This window comes from Hypanus sabinus, chromosome 10 (assembly GCF_030144855.1).
Source record: "Hypanus sabinus isolate sHypSab1 chromosome 10, sHypSab1.hap1, whole genome shotgun sequence".
In the NCBI taxonomy this organism is placed as follows: Eukaryota; Metazoa; Chordata; class Chondrichthyes; order Myliobatiformes; family Dasyatidae; genus Hypanus; species Hypanus sabinus.
The window spans coordinates 151,746,664-151,765,525 of record NC_082715.1 but is presented as its reverse complement, the minus strand read 5'-3'; the positions used below and the strand labels follow the sequence as shown (position 1 = coordinate 151,765,525).

At 43.1% G+C, this 18,862-nt stretch overlaps 1 protein-coding gene across 4 annotated transcripts in view; it reads right to left on the bottom strand.

Moving 5' to 3' along the window:
• pisd (phosphatidylserine decarboxylase) overlaps positions 1-18,070 on the bottom strand; it is a 273,060-nt gene extending 254,990 nt beyond the window's left edge. For 2 of the 4 annotated variants that reach the window (XM_059983260.1, XM_059983261.1), the window contains exons 1-2: positions 17,584-18,070; positions 10,345-10,424 (exon numbers count right to left, since the gene is read on the bottom strand). In XM_059983260.1, the coding sequence (XP_059839243.1) occupies positions 10,345-10,424; positions 17,584-17,921 (418 nt within the window). In that variant the 5' untranslated portion in view covers positions 17,922-18,070. Of the gene's footprint in view, positions 1-10,344; positions 10,425-17,001; positions 17,061-17,583 lie in introns of those variants that run through there. The other 2 variants (XM_059983263.1, XM_059983264.1) reach the window with 1 other exon arrangement.
• Between the last annotated feature and the right edge of the window lie 792 nt (positions 18,071-18,862).

Below are 18,862 nucleotides of genomic sequence, written 5' to 3'. Positions count from 1 at the left end.
TTGTCATTGCTGGAGTGGGGTTGGGCGAGGTAGTGAGGATTTGCTCCCACTATCTATTAAATGTTCCCAATAGCAAGCATCTCAAACAGCTTCTGACAACCAAGTCCAGCTCCTGGCCTTCACGTGTGGCTTTGCTACTAAGCCAGATGGAACCATTGCTACTGATTGGAGAAGGGGCTCCTTAACATGAGTTGCTTTGGGCAGATGGGGCTTGTTGGCAGCTCATCTCAGAGAAGGAAAATTGATTTCAAACCTCCACTGCCTTCTCACTTGCAAGAAAAGCTCTGGGAGTAAAGCTTGAGGAAAATCCAAAGCCGGAGTCCCAAAGGAAGTCCTATGTCAAGTTTAGTGCTGACTGGCAACTCCTGCAATCTTTGGCCTAATATGTTAAATGTTCTTCTTTCCACAGGTGCTGTATCATCTAGACCATAACTAACTTAACTTAAAGTAACTTAAGACCATAAGACAAAGGAGCAGAAGTCGGCCATTTAGCCCATTGAATCTGCTCTGCCATTTTATCATGAGCTGATCCATTCTCCCATTTAGTCCCACTCCCCCACATTCTCACCATAACCTTTGATGCCCTGGCTACTCAGATACCTAACAACCTCTGCCTTAAATACACCCAATGACTTGACCTCCACTGCCACCTGTGGCAACAAATTCTTCACATCTCTGTTCTGAATGGGCACCTTTCAATCCTTAAGTCATGCCCTCTCGTACTAGACTCCCCCACCACGGGAAACAACTTTGCCATATCCACTCTGTACGTGCCTTTCAACATTCGAAATGTTTCTATGAGGTCCTCTCTCATTCTTCTAAACTCCAAAGAGTACAGTCCAAGAGCGATCAAACATTCCTCATATGTTAACCCTCTCATTCCCGGAATCATTCTGGTGAATCTTCTCTGAACCCTCTCCAATGTCAGCACATCCTTTTTTAAATAAGGAGCCCAAAACTGCACATAGTATTCCAAGTGAGGTCTTACCAATGCCTTATAGAGTCTCAACATCACATCCCTGCTCCTGTACTCTATTTCTCTCGAAATGAATGCCAACATTGCATTCACCTTCTTCACCACTGACTCAACCTGGAGGTTAACCTTAAGGGTATCCTACACAAGGACTCCCAAGTCCCATTGCATCTCAGAACTTTGAATTCTCTCCCCATTTAAATAATAGTCTGCCCGTTTATTTCTTCTACCAAAGTGCACAACCATACACTTTCCAACATTGTATTTCATTTGCCACTTCTTTGCCCATTCTCCCAATCTATCCAAGTCTCTCTGCAGACTCTCTGTTTTCTCAGCACTACCTGCCCCTCCACCTATCTTTATATCATCAGCAAACTTAGCCACAAAGCCATCTATTCCATAATCCAAATCGTTGATATACAACGTAAAAAGAAGCGGTCCCAACACAGACCCCTGTGGAACACCACTGGTAACTGGCAGCCAACCAGAACCTTTATTCCCACTCTCTGCTTCCTGCCAATCAGCCAACACTCTACCCACATATATAACTTTCCCGTAATTCCATGGGCTCTTATCTTATTTAGCAGCCTCATGTGCAGCACCTTGTCAAAGGTCTTCTGAAAATCCAAATACACAACATCCACTGACTCTCCCTTGTCTAGCCTACTTGTAATTTCCTCAAAAAATTGCAATAGGTTTGTCAGGCAGGATTTTCCTTTAAGGAAACCACGCTAAGTTCTGCCTATCTTGTATATGCCTCCAGGTACTCCGTAACCTCATCCTTGACAATCAACTCCAACAACTTCCCAACCACCGATGTCAAGCTAACAGATCTATAATTTCCTTTTTGCTTCCTTGCCTCCTTCTTAGCGGAGTGACATTTGTAATCTTCCAGTCCTCTGGAACCATGCCAGAATCTATTGACTTTTGAAAGATCATTGCTAATGCCTCCGCAATCTCCACAGCTACTTCCTTCAGAACATGAGGGTGCATTCCCTCTGATCTGGGAGATTTATCTACCCTTAGACTATTCAGCTTCCTGAGAATTTTCTCTGTCGTAATTGTGACTGCGCACACTTCTCTACCCTGACACCCTTGAGTGTCCGGTATACTGATGTCTTCCTCAGTGAAGAATGATGCCAAATATTCATTCAGTTCCTCTGCCATCTCCTTAACTCCCATTACAATTTCTCCAGCATCATTTTCTATCGGTCCTATATCTACTCTCACTTGTCTTTTACTCTTTATATACTTGAAAAAGTTTTTAGTATCCTCTTTGATATTATTTGCTAGCTTCCTTTCATAGTTCATCTTTTCCCTCTTAATGACCTTCTTAGTTTCCTTTTGTAAGCTTTTAAAAACTTCCCAATCCTCTGTCTTCCCACTAACTTTGCCTCCTTGTATGCCCTCTCCTTTGCTTTTACTTTGCCTTTGAGTTCTCTTGTCAGCCAAGGTTGCATCCTTTTTCCATTCGAAAATTTATTTTTTGTAATATATCTGTCTTGCACCTTCCTCACTTCTCACATAAACTCCAGCCACTGCTGCTCTGCCGTCCTTCCCACTAGTGTCCCTTTGGCCAGTTCCTCTCTCATGCCACTATAACTTCCTTTACTCCACTGAAATACCAACGCATTGGATTTCGGCTTCTCTTTCTCAAATTTCACAGTGAACTCAATCATGTTATGATCACTGCCTCCCAAGGGTTCCTTCACCTCAATCTCTCTAATCACCTCTGGTTCATTACACAATACCCAATCTAGTACACCCAATCCCCTAGTGGGCTCAACAACAAGCTGTTCTAAAAAGCCATCTCGTAGACAGGTAGATAGGGTAGTAAAGAGAGCTTTTGGTACATTAGCCTTAATATCAAAGTATTGAGTATAAGAGTTGGAACGTTATGGTGAGGTTGTATAAGGCATTGGTGAGGCTGAATTTGGAGTATTGTGTACAGTTTTGGTCACTGAATTACAGGAAGGATATTAATAAGGTTGAAAGACTGCAGAGAAGGTTTACAAGGATGTTGCCGGGACTTGAGAAATTGAGCTACAGAGAAAGGTTGAATAGTTTAAGACTTTATTTCCTGGAGCATAGAAGAATGAGGGGAGATTTGATAGGGGTATATAAAATTATGATGGGTATAGATAGAGTGAATGCAAGCAGGTTTTTTCCACCGAGACTAGGGGAGAAAAAACCAGAGGACATGGGTTAAGGGTGAAGGGGGAACAGTTTAAAGGGAACATTGGGGAGAGCTTCTTCACACAGAGAGTGGTGTGAGTGTTGAATGAGCTGCCAGATAAAGTGGTAAATGTGGACTCACTTTTAATATTTAAGAAAAACTTGGGCAGGTACATGGATGAGAGGTGTATGGGGGGATATAGCCCAGAAGTGCCAGAATTATATGGAAAGAATGCACATGCTGGATCTTTATTGTTTGCAAATGAGAAGTGACTTCAAAGACATTTATAAAATCATGGGTGGCATGAATAAACTGGACGTTCATAGTCTTTTCGCCAGGACTGGGTAATCATAAACTAGCAGGCATAGATACAAGGTGAAAGGAGAAAGATTTAAAAGGGAGTAAAGGGCAATTTTTTTTTGTTAGATAGAGAGTAATGATCACATAGAATAAGCTGCCAGAATAAGTGTGAGGTGTAAGGTCAGGTGTAAGAGGATTATTTATGTAGAACTTGGAATGTGGGGTGGGGTGTGGGGGCTTAGACAAGTAGGTGACTCCAACACAGAAAATTGAGATAGATGATAGGCACCGTGGCCAACATGGACTTGGACCGAAGGGTCTGCATTGGTGCTGTTATTGCTCTATGACTCTAAATTAGTGGTCGCCAACCCATCAATCACGATCTACTAGTTGATCTTTGATACTTTCCCAGTAGATCCCGAAAAAAAATGATAAATACACAAATACTGTTGAGAGATTGTTTCCAGGTTGCAGGGTTTTAGTTCCATTCTTTCTGCCCAGTGCGCATACGTGTAGCTCCCCCGCACTACACAGTGTACTTCAGTGATCCTCAACCACCGGTCCACAAGGAAACAATATGAGTCAGCTGTACCTTTCCTCATTCCCTGTCACACCAACTGTTGAACTTGAATGCACGCGAGGTCATCAGTTGCCTAAACACAGTGATACCCTCGCGCCAGTGATCACTGGTTGGCCTTGGGCGGCCGGCGGGAAGTGTCGTTGCTACTGGCCTGGAGTGCAGACAGATGGGCACCGCCTCTAAACCTGTTTAGCACACCAAATGTTTGTGGGGAACAGGGTGCTAAAATATTCGCAGACAACCTAATTCGGGCTCAGCGTTTCGTAAGTATCAGAGCAGCTACCTTGCTGTGATCTACTGAAGCAAACTTTTGTCGACCGATAGGTCCTACGACGGGGGAGGGGGGGGCAGGCTTGCACTCTGTTGCACTCCTCGCTCGGTCGGTCGCTCTCTTCGGACTGCGACCACTATGGTCCCGGCACGGGAACCTCCAGCCCTTCCCTTGTCCGCTCACCCCACCCACAACCAGCTGTACCTGGCGTCTGGTGGCAGGCTGGAGTTCGGGCCCAAGGGCTGTCTAATGAGGCAATGAAACCCTCAAAACTGCTTCGGTACCTTGAGTCCAAGCACCCTGCGCTTAAGGACAAACCTTTTGAGCTTTTTCCAGCGGAAAAAACTTGAGCAGTGCTGGACAGAAGCTAAGTGCCGACAGCCGCGAAAACTAAATTGCAGAATAGACTGGAGATAAAGAACCTGCTTCAAGTATTGCTGTATTCCCGTTGTGTTTAACACCACCCCCCCCATCAGCCGGTCTGCAAGAATATTGTCAATATTAAACCGGTCCGCGGTGCAAAATAGGATGGGTACCCCTGGTGTTTATACATTATTTCTACTTCCGGGTTGTGGGGTTTTATTTCCGGTCTTTTCTGCCCCAGTGCACATGCGTGTAACTAATTGATCTGGGGTCGATCTTGCCTTTCACTAAGGCCAAGGTAGGGGATCTTGGGCTTAAAAAGGTTGGTGACCACTACTCTAAATGATAGAGAATTGTAAACTTTGCTGGGACAGTTTATCTTGATATTTATAAATGTCTGCTCAAGGCTGACTGCAGTTGGCAAATTTTTAATTAGCTTTCAAAACTAATCAGTAAAGCTTTGCAGTTGTAGCCAGGCAACAGTTACGCCTGTCTTCATCATCTCCTGGATTATTTGAACCCAGGTGATGAGAAATTATATGTAGAAGAACCAAGTGTTCTGGAACTTGCCACTGCATCTATTAATGAGTAATCCCAATGTACAAGGTGTTATTCAGTTTGGAAATCAGATGCTCCAACTCCTTCACAGTAGAAATATTGGCAGATCATCCCGGCTACAGAGATAACAAGTTGTTCTAGCTCCTATCAGCTCCACTTCTAAATGGTCATAATTCAGTATGCTATGATCTTCCAAAGGTGAATGTTGAGATTTGAACTAGGAACCAGTCTGTCTGCTCCTCAAACTTCACCAGTAGGATCCAAACTTGTCAAGATCACTGCATACTCTGTGCATACACTATGACAGTCACGGGTCCTTTTAGAATTCCTTTGAACCTTCCTCAATGGCATGCAACCTGACCTTGAAGATGTGTTACCAAAGAAGATAGCACCAACGAACAACATGACCAAGGGCAACATCCCCCAGGCAGTTCATGAAACTACTTCTTTTACATTTTCTTTTTCTTTCAAATGTAGTTCTGCTGCTGGTGGAGCCTGTGATCTACATTTTGGTGGGGTTTTTTTTCAGGCTGACTGAGCAATGTGGCTCTTCGCTGTCTCCAAGGATGTTCAGTGAGTTTTTGAGTGAAACGAACTGGGTAACGAACCCGGTCAGATCACAGATCTGTCAGTGGGTGAGCATCTGGAGGACAGTGATCACCGCTCCCTGGCCTTTAGGATTATCATGGAAAAGGATAGAATCGGAGAGGACAGGAAAATTTTTAATTGGGGAAGGGCAAATTTTGAGGCTATAAGGCTAGAACTTGCAGGTGTGAATTGGGATGATGTTTTTGCAGGGAAATGTACTATGAACATGTGGTCAATGTTTAAGGATCTCTTGCAGGATGTTAGGGATAAATTTGTCCCGGTGAGGAAGATAAAGAATGGTAGGGTGAAGGAACCATGGGTGACAAGTGAGGTGGAAAATCTAGTCAGGTGGAAGAAGGCAGCATACATGAGGTTTAGGAAGCAAGGATCAGACGGGTCTATTGAGGAATATAGGGTAGCAAGAAAGGAGCTTAAGAAGGGGCTGAGAAGAGCAAGAAGAGGGAATGAGAAGGCCTTGGCGAGTAGGGTAAAGGAAAACCCCAAGGCATTCTTCAATTATGTGAAGAACAAAAGAATGACAGGAGTGAAGGTTGGACCAATTAGAGATAGAAGTGGGAAGATGTGCCTGGAGGCTGTGGAAGTGAGCGAGGTCCTCAATGAATACTTCTCTTCAGTATTCACCAATGAGAGGGAACTTGATGATGGTGAGGACAATATGAATGAGGCTGATGTTCTGGAGCATGTTGATATTAAGGGAGAAGAGGTGTTGGAGTTGCTAAAATACATGAGGACGGATAAGTCCCCAGGGCCTGACGGAATATTCCCCAGGCTGCTCCACGAGGCAAGGATTGCTGAGCCTCTGGCTAGGATCTTTATGTCCTTGCTGTCCACGGGAATGGTACTGGAGGACTGGAGGGAGGCGAATGTTGTCCCCTTGTTCAAAAAAGGTAGTAGGGATAGTCCAGGTAATTATAGACCAGTGAGCCTTACATCTGTGGTGGGGAAGCTGTTGGAAAAGATTCTTAAAGATAGGATCTATGGGCATTTAGAGAATCATGGTCTGATCAGGAACAGTCAGCATGGCTTTGTGAAGGGCAGATCGTGTCTAACAAGCCTGATAGAGTTCTTTGAGGAGGTGACCAGGCATATAGATGAGGGTATTGCAGTGGATGTGATCTACATAGATTATAGTAAGGCATTTGACAAGGTTCCACACGGTAGGCTTATTCAGAAAGTCAGATGGCATGGGATCCAGGGAAGTTTGGCAAGGTGGATTCAGAATTGGCTTGCCTGCAGAAGGCAGAGGGTCATGGCGGAGGGAATACATTCAGATTGGAGGGTTGTGACTAGTGGTGTCCCACAAGGATCTGTTCTGGGACCTCCGCCTTTTGTGATTTTTATTAAAGACCTGGATATGGGGGTAGAAGGGTGGGTTGGCAGATTTGCAGACGACACAAAGGTTGGTGGTGTTGTAGATAGTGTAGAAGATTGTCGAAGATTGCAGAGAGACATTGATAGGATGCAGAAGTGGACTGAGAAGTGGCAGATGGAGTTCAAACCGTAGAAGTGTGAGGTTTTGGAAGGACAAATTCCAAGGCAGAGTATAAAGTAAATGGCAGGATACTTGGTAGTATGGAGGAGCAGAGGGATCTGGGGGGACATGTCCACAGATCCCTGAAAATTGCCTCACAGGTAGATAAGGTAGTTAAGAAAGCTTATGGGGTGTTAGCTTTCATAAGTCGAAGGATAGAGTTTAAGAGACGCGATGTAATGATCCAGCTGTATAAAACTCCAGTTAGGCTACACTTGGGAGTACTGTGTCCAGCTCTGGTCACCTCACTATAAGAAGGATGCGGAAGCATTGGAAAGGGTACAGAGGAGATTTAGCAGGATGCTGCCTGGTTTAGAGAGTATGGATTATGATCAGAGATTAAGGGAGCTAGGGCTTTACTCTTTGGAGAGAAGGAGGGTGAGAGGAGACATGATAGAGGTGTACAAGATATTAAGAGGAATAGACAGAGTCAGCACCTCTTCCCCAAGGCACCACTGCTCAGTACAAGAGGACAAGGCTTTAGGGTAAGGGGAGAGAAGTTCAAGGGGGATATTAGAGGAAGGTTTTTCACTCAGAGAGTGGTTGGTGCGTGGAATGCACTGCCTGAGTCCGTGGTGGAGGCAGATACACTAGTGAAGTTTAGGAGACTACTAGACAGGTATAAGGAGGAATTTAAGATGGGGGGGTTTATATGGGAGGCAGGGTTTGAGGGTCGGCACAACATTTTGGCCAAAGGGCCTGTAATGTGCTGTACTATTCTATGTTCTATGAAGCGTGCAGCCTTGGAGGCGGGGCATGAGCCTATGATTGTCAAGTCAAGTCACTTCTATTGTCATTTTGACCATAACTGCTGGTACAGTACATAGTAAAAATAAGACAATGTTTTTCAGGACCATGGTGTTACATGACACAGTACAAAAATCAGACTGAACTGCGTAAAAATAAACAACAGAGAAAGCTACACTAGACTACAGACCTACACAGGACTGCATAAAGTGCACAAAAACAGTGCAGGCATTACAATAAATAATAAACAAGACAATAAGGCAGTAAGGTGTCAGTTCAGGCTCTGGGTACTGAGGAGTCTGATAGCTTAGGGGAAGAAAATGTTACATAGTCTGGTCGTGAGAGCCCGAATGCTTCAGAGCCTTTTCCTATATGGCAGCAGGGAGAGAGATTGTATGAGAGGTGCATGGGGTCCTTCAGAATGCTGTTTCCTTTGCGGATGCAGCGTGTAGTGTAAATGTCTGTGATGGCGGGAAGAGAGACCCCGATGATCTTCTCAGCTGACCTCACTATCCGCTGCAGGGTCTTGCGATTCGAGATGGTGCAATTTCTGAACCAGGCAGTGATGCAGCTGCTCAAGAAGCTCTCAATACAACCCCTGTAGAATGTGGTGAGGATGGGGGTGGGAGATGGACTTTCCTCAGCCTTCGCAGAAAGTAGTGATGCTGCTGGGCTTTCTTTGCTATGGAGCTGGTGTTGAGGGACCAGGTGAGATTCTCTGCCAGGTGAACACCAAGAAATTTGGTGATCTTAACGTTCTCTACCGAGGAGCCGTCAATGTTCAGCAGGGAGTGGTCACTCCATGCCCAACTGAAATCAACAACCATCTCTTTTGCTTTGTTCACATTAAGAGACAGGTTGTTGGCTCTGCACCAGTCCATTAGCCGCTGCACCGCCTCTCTGTAAGCTGACTCATCGCTCTTGCCGATGAGACCCACCACGGTCATGTCATCGGCGAACTTGATGATGTGGTTCGAGCTGTGTGTTGCAGCACAGTTGTGGGTCAGCAAAGTGAACAGCAATGGACTGAGCACGCAGCCCTGGGGGGACCCCATGCTCAGTGTGATGGTATTAGAGATGCTGCTCCTGATCCAGACTGACTGAGGTCTCCCAGTCAGGAAGTCTAGGATCCAGTTGCAGAGGGAGGTGTTCAGGCTCCATTTTTCACCAATCTCACCAATTAAAACTTTAAGGCAAGCAGGTGTTCAGCGCCATCAACCAGCTTCTCGCTGCTGCTCCCAGAGGAAGGTCCCTGTGTTCAAATGGTCACTCTATCTCTCGCCCTCTTGCTCAATGCTGCTAGTCTTGGGTAAGGTTTAATCGATGCAGTTTGTGGATTAGACTCTGGATTTCAAGTTATGATGTGTTTCTTGTCGCTTCTCTTTTTTTTGCTACTTTGGGCAATTTTTGATCAGAGTGGCTTGCAAGTAACGAGCAACACAGGACTAGATTGAACTGAACTGAGCTGAACTGAATATACCACAGACTCTTTCAGTTTTGTGTTTTATATTCTGTTTTTCACTTTTTTTTCGCTGTTTGCACAATTGTTTTTTGTGCATGGGGTGTTACTGTTTCGCTTTGAACATGATTCATGGTTTTCTTTGTTTCATGGCTTTCTGTGGGAAAATGAATCTCAGGCTTGTATATGGCACACAGACTTTGATAATCAATGTACTTTGAATCTTTGATGTAGATGAGTACTGACTGGATTTCAGCCAGAGCATAGTTAAGGCAATTTTGAGTTAAAGTAGCTCAAAAGTATCTAGATTCAGCAGATAGCACCTTCAGCTTTTAATGAGGATGCTTAAGGTTTAAGGTCCACTGTAGCACTACTTGAACACATAATTCAAGTTGATATTACAATGCAGCATTGAGAGTGTGCTGCACAGACAGAAATGTTATCCAGTTACTACCGCACTAGTAACGCACAAAATGCTGGAGGAACTCAGCAGGTCAAGCAGCATCTACAGAGGAGAGTAAACAGTCAACATTTCGGTCTGAGAACCTTGAGCATTGTACATCTCTCTCCCCGACTGGCAAGTATTACAAACATGGATTAACTAATCTTTTACTTAAATCATTTTCTGGGATTTTGTGCTGAGCAAATTGGTCCATCACCCATGTTCTTGTGTACCAGTCATTGCCTTTGGAAAATCAGCAGTTCCCTTAAAGGTCACACCTTTTAAGACTAATTAAAATCTACCTTAAAAAGTAGATGGCACAACTGCATACTTACAGTTGGAGAAGCTTCGAATGGGGACCCTTGAATAACATGTAGACAGTGAAGAGAGATGCACACACCATAATGGCCTTAAACTAGGAAGGAATGAAAGAGAACACCATTAAAATGTTGCAAAATCCATCAGCTTGCACAAACAGCCACAGCAATCAATCAATTTCTTCTTCTTATAAAGCCCATCATTCCTATTAGACCACTGCCAACAGCTCACCAGAGTCCTCTGTCCTGGGCCATTTCTTTAAGTTGTCCCCAGGTGTAGCCCATCTTTGAAGATCCCTCCTCACCCAGGGATGAAGTCTTTGGAGCTTCTGTTTCTGTAGCTTTGGTTTTTTTCAGGATGGAGTTGCTAGCTCCATGCCAAACCCTCAACCTTTCACAACCAGGCTTCCAACCAATTTGGAAACTTAAGATGTAGGTCCAGAACACAGCATAAGTGGAAAATAGTTCTCATTATTAAGGCAAAATTTTACTTTTGTGTTTTGTTCTGATTCTCATTCACCTGGTACCAGGCCTAGAGCTAAAGTAATCTGTTGTAACGAGACAATCTCACTCATGTGATATTTGCCCTTGATGACTCCGGGACTGATCTAGCTCAGCGATTAAATTAATTAAAGTGACTCTTCATAAAACATCCCTAACCCCAGTAAGTACCATACTTAGAGTATTTTTGTACACAAACTTGTGAATGATATGTTTTAACATTTAATTGGGATTAGCTGCACAGATTCCGCTCCAGCGTGGGAAGAAGAAAATTACAATGAATAGTGGAGTTCAGAACAAAACAATAAGGTGCAAACTGTTTGCCCCAGAGAGCACAAATCTTGCCCTTGAAATAGGGTTGACGAACCTTTTTGAGAGCATATGCCCAAATTGGCAATAATCTAAAAAAAATCTCATGCGCTGTTAATTTTGAGCAGAGATTAATGAATTAGTAACAATAATTATGGACTTTAAGGAAAAAAGATGATTAGTTTTATTAATTGTTTTACTATTAATAAAATAACAGAGACAGGTTGAAATAAATGAAGGATTTTAGAAAACCCATTCAAGAATTAATAATATTCTTTTTAAAAATCAATTGAAAGAACATCATTTCTAAATAGTATTGTTATTGTAACCATTTACTATCAAAATACTGATGCGAGTACCAGATCTGTAAGGATTTCAAAATATATCGCCCAATGTCATATGCTTCCTAACTGTCTCACTAGCGCCAAGCAGACTGCTTTCAGGTTGTAAAAAAAAATCACTGCATCATCTGGCAGAAAAGATAACGATTATGTATTTTTTTTCTTATTATGGGTAGGCTTTAAACAATCGAGTGGCACCACTGCATGCCATGCACTAATAACATGTTTGTGTGTGACATCTTGGGCATGCATGCCATTAGTTCACCACCCCTGTGACTAAGGATATCATAAAGGCTTATGAGTAGATTTTTACATCCTGGAGCCAAATCCAATTGTGTGAAAGATTAAAGTTACTAGAAGACTTCTAATTCTTGATATCTGCCATTTGGGATACAGATTAAATCCTACTTAATCTTAACATTGATAGGACAATCAAAACCAAATGTGCAATATCCTTAGTCGGTGTCCAATATGCTAAAAGTTGTCACATACCCCGTGACTGGGTTACCAAACCAGCAGAAATGGAATGATACGTTGGAGTCTGGTAAGTAATAAAATGCAAATATACATATAAAACAGGTTAGCAATGATATATACATAAGTGTGGAAATATAAATCAAAACCAAGCTCTATCGAAGTCTTGGGGTAAATGAACAGTCTTATGATGGTGCAGAGTTCAGTTCAGTTTATTTTTAGTCGAGGTAGTTGCTGTGGTACCGTTGGGGGGGGGGGAGAAGGAGGGAGAGGGGGTGAGCAGTTGCAGCAGGCAAACAAAGGTCTTCTTGTTCTGGTGTGCTGTTGTGGTCACCGACTGTGACCCCTCCATTCCAGGCCAGACCGTTCTTCAGTGGTGGGCTTGTCACCCAGCGTGGGTGGACACACACACAAGCCCCCACCAGTCTGCCTTCACACACTGTGAGCCTCTAATCAATTCCCCCCAATTGATCCTCCAAGCCCCCACCTTCCTGTGGGTGCACAACGCTCTTTCAGTGTCCCGTGGTGTGTCTGCCGGTGTCTCAGCAGACTTGCCTTTTATCTCCCCTGATGGGGTACCAGCCATTCATCAACTGTCCATGTCCATCACCTGGCCCCGCCTTGCAGGGATTCACACAAGCAGGCAAAAGTGTCCTTGGAGCAAAAGTAAACAATTATCGAAGATACTAAATCATTCTCTCTCTCTCTCTCTCTCTCTCTCTCATTATCAGCATCTGCAGCAGGAGGCTTCCTTCTTCTTCTTTTCTCTCTCTCTCTCTCCCCCTCCCTCCCCCCCCCCTCTCTCTCACTCATATTAGCAGTATAGTTCACAGGGGGGACAGCTCTGGACCTCATCTCCTCCTGGTTCTCTCATCACACATCACAAAGTAAAAAAAATGTTCTGCCTGAAAACACTGTGTTCACCTTCAGGCTTTTAACATTTTCAACACCACCATCTTGGCCTCGTACTACATCATACACTAATCACAAAAATGTCCACTGGGACATACAACAAGAAGTACTTAAGTGCATGCCTTGACTGGGGTGAGAGGCAGTACACAGTTACACTTTTGCCACAAACAATGTTCGGTTTACCCATATTAAAAATACCAATTTCAGACCACTGGATAATTCAAAATAATCAATTCAAACAACTATATATAAAAATCAGCGATGAGTTGGCAGTATTTTCCCCATCTTTGACTGCAGCAATTTCCTCATCAGAAATACAATGAGTTGCTTTTAGAGCTACTTACCAAGATATAAGGAAACACAGTGCTGAGAGACCGGTATGGCAGGAAAACCAAAGACAGGCAAATTGTTCATCCTCAACATTTGTATGGGGTTAGTATTATTTTCATCATCACATAATTCATCATACACTTCATGGAAGCAGAATAATAATTTGACACCTTTTACCCTACATACTATTATTATTGAGCATTACAAAAAATAATTTGTATTTACAGCTTGAAAATGCCATGATGCTTTGGAGGAACATGATGAGATAAAACACATTCCAAAAGAAGCAATATTAAGTGGCCACAGTAGGTCTCAAAGGACAACAGAATGGAACCCACACATTTAGCCTGTGAACTTGAGGTCAGTGGTGACATTAAGGAAGTGGCAAATGGACAAAAGCAACGCAGAATTCTTGAAAGTTGACAGGAGGACATTAAGTGGGCCACAAGAAATTCTAGAAATCCTGGATATCTTGAGAAACACACTGGAAGAACTCAGCAGGTAAGGCAGCATCTATGGAGGTAAATAAACAGTCAACATTCCAGACTAACGCCTTTCAGTGGTCAGGAAAGGAAGGGAGCAGACAGAAGGCGGCAGCATGGGGAGAGGAAGGAGCTTCATCACCTACCAGCTTCTACTTCTCCTCCTCCTCTCTTACTCTGGTTTCAGCCCCTTTCCTTTCCAGTCCAGATGAAGTGTCTCAGCCTGAAACTTCAGCTGTCTATTTCTCTCCATAGACATTTAAATGGGCCAATCATCAACCTAGGTTATTGCACAAACAATTCTTGAGATAAGGACAGAAGAATATTGAACTCACAATTTTTTTTCAGAGAATGAAAGAGACCAGGCAGGAGTGCACTAATATAGCTGAGCTCGGATGTAATAAACTACACACTATCTTGATTTTACTGATTCAAAGCACACAAGGTGGTCAAGGCCAGCATTTATTGCCATTCCTAGATGCCTTCGAGAAAATGGGTATTGACATGGGTATTGTCAATGAATGTCAAGAGGGAACAAAATAGCCTTGGTAGGGATACTGAAAAGGTTTATGCAGAGTGTCTTTGTGATGGAGGCAGCTCCATCAAACAAGATAAATACACAAAAATACGGTTCAGTCTGAGAGTGACCAGAAGGAAGGATCAAATTGATTGCGAGGAGTTTCTGATGTGAGCCAAGGCTTTGGTGTTCTCAATATTTAGCTGGAAGAAACAGCTGATAATTTTGAAACCAGATGGCAAACAGATAGATTTAACATAGAGATATAAAAATACGAAGAGAAATGATGATACAATGGAGCTGGGTATCTACAGTATTGATAAGACCATAAGGTATAGGAGCAGAACTAGGCCATTTGGCACATCAAGTCTGCTCCACCATTTCATCATGGCTGATCCAATTTTCCTCTCAGCCCCAATCTCCTGCTTTCTCCCTGTATCACAAATGCCCTGACCAATCAAGAATCTATCAACCTCTGCCTTAAATATACATAAAGTTTTGGCCTTCACAGCCACCTGTGGCAAAGAATCCCACAGATTCACAACCCTCTGGCTAAAGAAATTCCTCCCTCATCTCCATTCTAAAAGGACACCCCTCTATTCTGAGGCTGTGTCCTCTGATCTTAGACTTCCCCACTATAGGAAACATCGACTCCATATCTACTTTATCAAGGCCTTTTACCATTCGATAGGTTTCATTCTTCTGAATACTAGTGAATGCAGGCCCAGAGCTATCAGACATTCTTCGTATGACAAACCATTCAATCTTGAAATCATTTTTGTGAACCTCCTTTGAAACCTCTCCAGTTTCAGCACATCCTTTCCAAGATAAGGGGCCCAAACCTACTCACAGTATTCTAAGTGAGGCTCACCAATGCTTTATAAAGTTTCCTTGCTTTTATATTATAGTCCTCTTGAAATGAATGCTAACATTGCAATTGCCTTCCTCACCACAGACTCAATCGGCAAATTAACCTTAGGGAATTCTGCACAAGGACTGCCAAGTCCCTTTGTGTCTCAGTGTTTTGCATTTTCTCTCCATTTAGAAAAATGCATGACCACACACTTCCCAACAATGTATTCCATCTGCCATTTCTTTGCCCGTTCTCCTAATCTGTCTAAATCCTTCTATAATCTACTTCCTCAAAACTACCTGCACCTCCACTTACCTTCATATCATCTGTAAACTTTGCAACAAGCCATCAATTTCATCATCCAATTCACTGACATATAACGTAACAAAAATTGGTCCCAACAGAGACCCTTGTGGAACACCATGGCCACTAGCAGCCAATCAGAAAAGGCTCCCTTTATTCTTACTCTTTGCCTCCTGCCAATCAGCTAGAATCTTTCCTATAATACCATGGGCACGTACTTTTTTAAGCAGCCTCATTTGTGGCACCTTGTCAAAGGCCTTCTGAAAATCCAAGAACAACATTCTCCTTTGAATATCTTGCTTGTTATGTCTTCTAAAAATTCCAACAGATTTGTCCAGTAAGATTTTTCCTTTATTAAACCATACTGACTACGGCCTATTTTATCAAGTGCCTCCAAGCACCCCAAGACTTCATCCTTAATAATCAACTCCGACATCTTCCCCAACCACTGAGGTCAGACTAACTGGCCTATAGTTTCTTTTCTTCTGCTTCTCTCCCTTCTCAAAGAGCAGAGTGACATTTGCAATTATCCAGTCTTCTGGAACCATTCCAGAATCAACTGATTCTTGAAAGATATTATCAATGCTTCCACAATCTTTTCAGGCACCTACTTCAGAACTCTTGGGTGTACGCCATCTGGTCCAGGTGTCTTATCTGCCTTCAGACCTTTAAGTTTCCCAAGAACCTTCTCGCTGGTTATGGTAACTTCACACTCTCCATGTCCCCTGACAACTGGAACTTCCTCCATACTGCTAGTGTCTTCCGCAGTGTAGACTTATACAAAATGCTTATTCAGCTTGTCTGCTATTTCATCGTCCCCATTACTACTTCTCCAGCATCGTTTTCCAGTGGTCCAATATCCACTTAGACTAATAGAGTTGCTTGGAAAATGGAAATGGATTTGCAATAGAATAATGTATTCAGGAATCTGAGAGAAAGTTTGGAATCTGAGCAGCAGTTTGCAAGGCCAGCTGGAATAAAGGCAAATGACAGATTTGAAAGTGCCTAACTAAACAGTGACATTATCAAATAATGATGAAACATGGACTTCACATTGGGTGAACATGAGTTTAGTTTAGTGGGAAGAAGTTTGAGAAGGCAGGTGGTATCCCATGGCTAAAATGAGCACCAGAAAGCAGGTAAGGAACTGAGGAACAAAATGGAGTTAAGGTTAGGCAGGAGGAGAAATAATAGGATTTCTAAAATCTTTGCAACTCATTCATAGAAATATCAACTGATCTATCCAGGATCCAATCTTTTACAAACAAAAAATTCAGATTTTCACTGTACTGTATGGGAGAGAAATATGTTTCCCATACAAATTAAGCGAAAATCTGAACTATGGATTTTACATACCCGACTGGCTCCATATTTTGTGGAAAGGCTTCTCTGCAGCCTCTCCATTCTTTAAACAGATTACCTGACTAGAAATCTAGCTGTCCAAGTATCCTTATTTATTCCATGTCATTTTACACTTGAATCCCATAACTACCATCTCTCAGCCACATTATACTGTCTTAATTTTCAGTCTGAGATGCTGATTGCACACCTTATTAAAAATCATTTCTAACACCCATAATCAATATCACTGATATTTAAAAATAGCAAATAAGTTACTTCAACAGCATTTTGATAGATTAAAAAAATACCTACACCACAGACACTTTCTGGAAGCTTCTCCCTAAAACCTGTTGCATTATAGTTACAGGAGGCAGCTGGTCACTCGCAAGGCTCCTCAGTAGACACAGTACATAGCTAAGATTGGATGAGCCGTGTTCGAGGACATAGTGCAGGTTTTCGAACAAGGTTGTATAAAAACCAATTTCTTTAAATTATATGCGACTGTAGAGACCATTGACACATTCCTTAACATTTATGAAAAGTGACATTCCTCAAATGGTTCCGGGACCAAGAGCAGTCTGATTTTCCAACACCTGGGAGTACTGACCTTTCATTTGCGAAACTCAGTTCAATATGCACACTCAACAAGTAATCACCCCACCCCACATCGTTCCCTCCTTAAGGTAGCCTGGTTCAGGCCCGTTACCGAGCGTGGTTTCACAAAGGCCACCACTTAATAGAACTTAGCGCAGCAATACGGACCTGTCACTAGACCCCTACACCGCCCCATTACCAACCATACTGCCTCATTACTTGTCAGTAGAGTATCATGCCGCCCCATTCCCTGTCACTGGAACCTCTCCCCCCTCCCACCATCCTGTACCTCCCCATTACCTGAGCGACACCATCCGCGACCGCAACGACAGCACCCACATTCCAGAAGCCGCCATTGCGCAGCACGCCAAGACAGCCAATCCGCTTCCGCTCCAGAACATTCCCATGGTGCCGCGGGCCGTTGTCATCGTGATCGCAGATCCAGCCAGCCCAGCGAAAAGGTGGTGTGGGAATCTAATGGGAGTCGTCTTTTTGACTTTGGGAAAGGAGCGAAACAAGCGCAGAAAATCTGGGTTTTCAGTGATGTGCTGTGCTGAGAGAATGTCCCGCTTTCTGTTGGATAAGAGAATTGTGCCGAAGGCGATACTCCATCGAAATTCCCAGATGTACATAAACATGTATGTGGATGATCCTTCTCGGGTCGGAGAGTTTTCTACATCCCCGAGCGCTGCATCTTTACAACGAAATCAGTAACGTTACATGGTAGGGAAGAGTCTGTTTAGTCATGGAGACATACAAGTAAGGAAACGGGCCTTTTGACCCTTAATGACTAAAGGGCTGTGGTAAACAAATCCGGTTTACCACAAACACGAGAAAAATCTGCGGGATGCTGGAGGAGCTCAGCAGGTCAGGCGGCATCGATAGAAAAGAGTAAACGTTTTGGGCCGAAACCACGGCCTTTTCTCTGTGTCTCTCACATGCTATGGCAGTTCAACTGCTTATTTAAATATTAAATGTTATGACATTTAATGTCGCTTCTGCTGTCAAGCTCTTTGCTCCAAATTCCAACCGTTGGCTAGGTGAAAAAATATTTCTCAGCTCCCCCTTAAGTTATAAACACATGCCTTGTTTTATATTTCTGTTAGGAAAAATTTCTTACATTCTACTGTGTCTTCTCATAATTCCATAATTATTCTTCTGTTCTAAGGAAAACAAATTCATCTATGCACTCTCTCCTAATAACTGAGACATTCCATCACAAATAACATCCTGGTGTATCTCTTCTGTAAACTCTCCAGCACAATCATGCTATCACAATCACAATCTGCCAGGGCTTGGATAATTCGAGGAAGAACTGTACTTACACAGCAGGGGAGATGATCTAATCTTGATCTGCCATAATGATGACAGCTATTTTAGCAGAGAGATGTGGTAGTGTAAAATTGCTGATCGCAGAAAGCATGAAAGAACTCCAGATGGATGATGCCATTTGGAGAGTCACAAGGCCTGTTTTTAATTCCCTGGTGGGAAGCAGTCAAGGCAAATATCAAGAAGTTCTTCATGTTCAAGGATGTTTGGAGAGAAAGAATCAAAAAGAGACGCACAACTCCTGAAATGA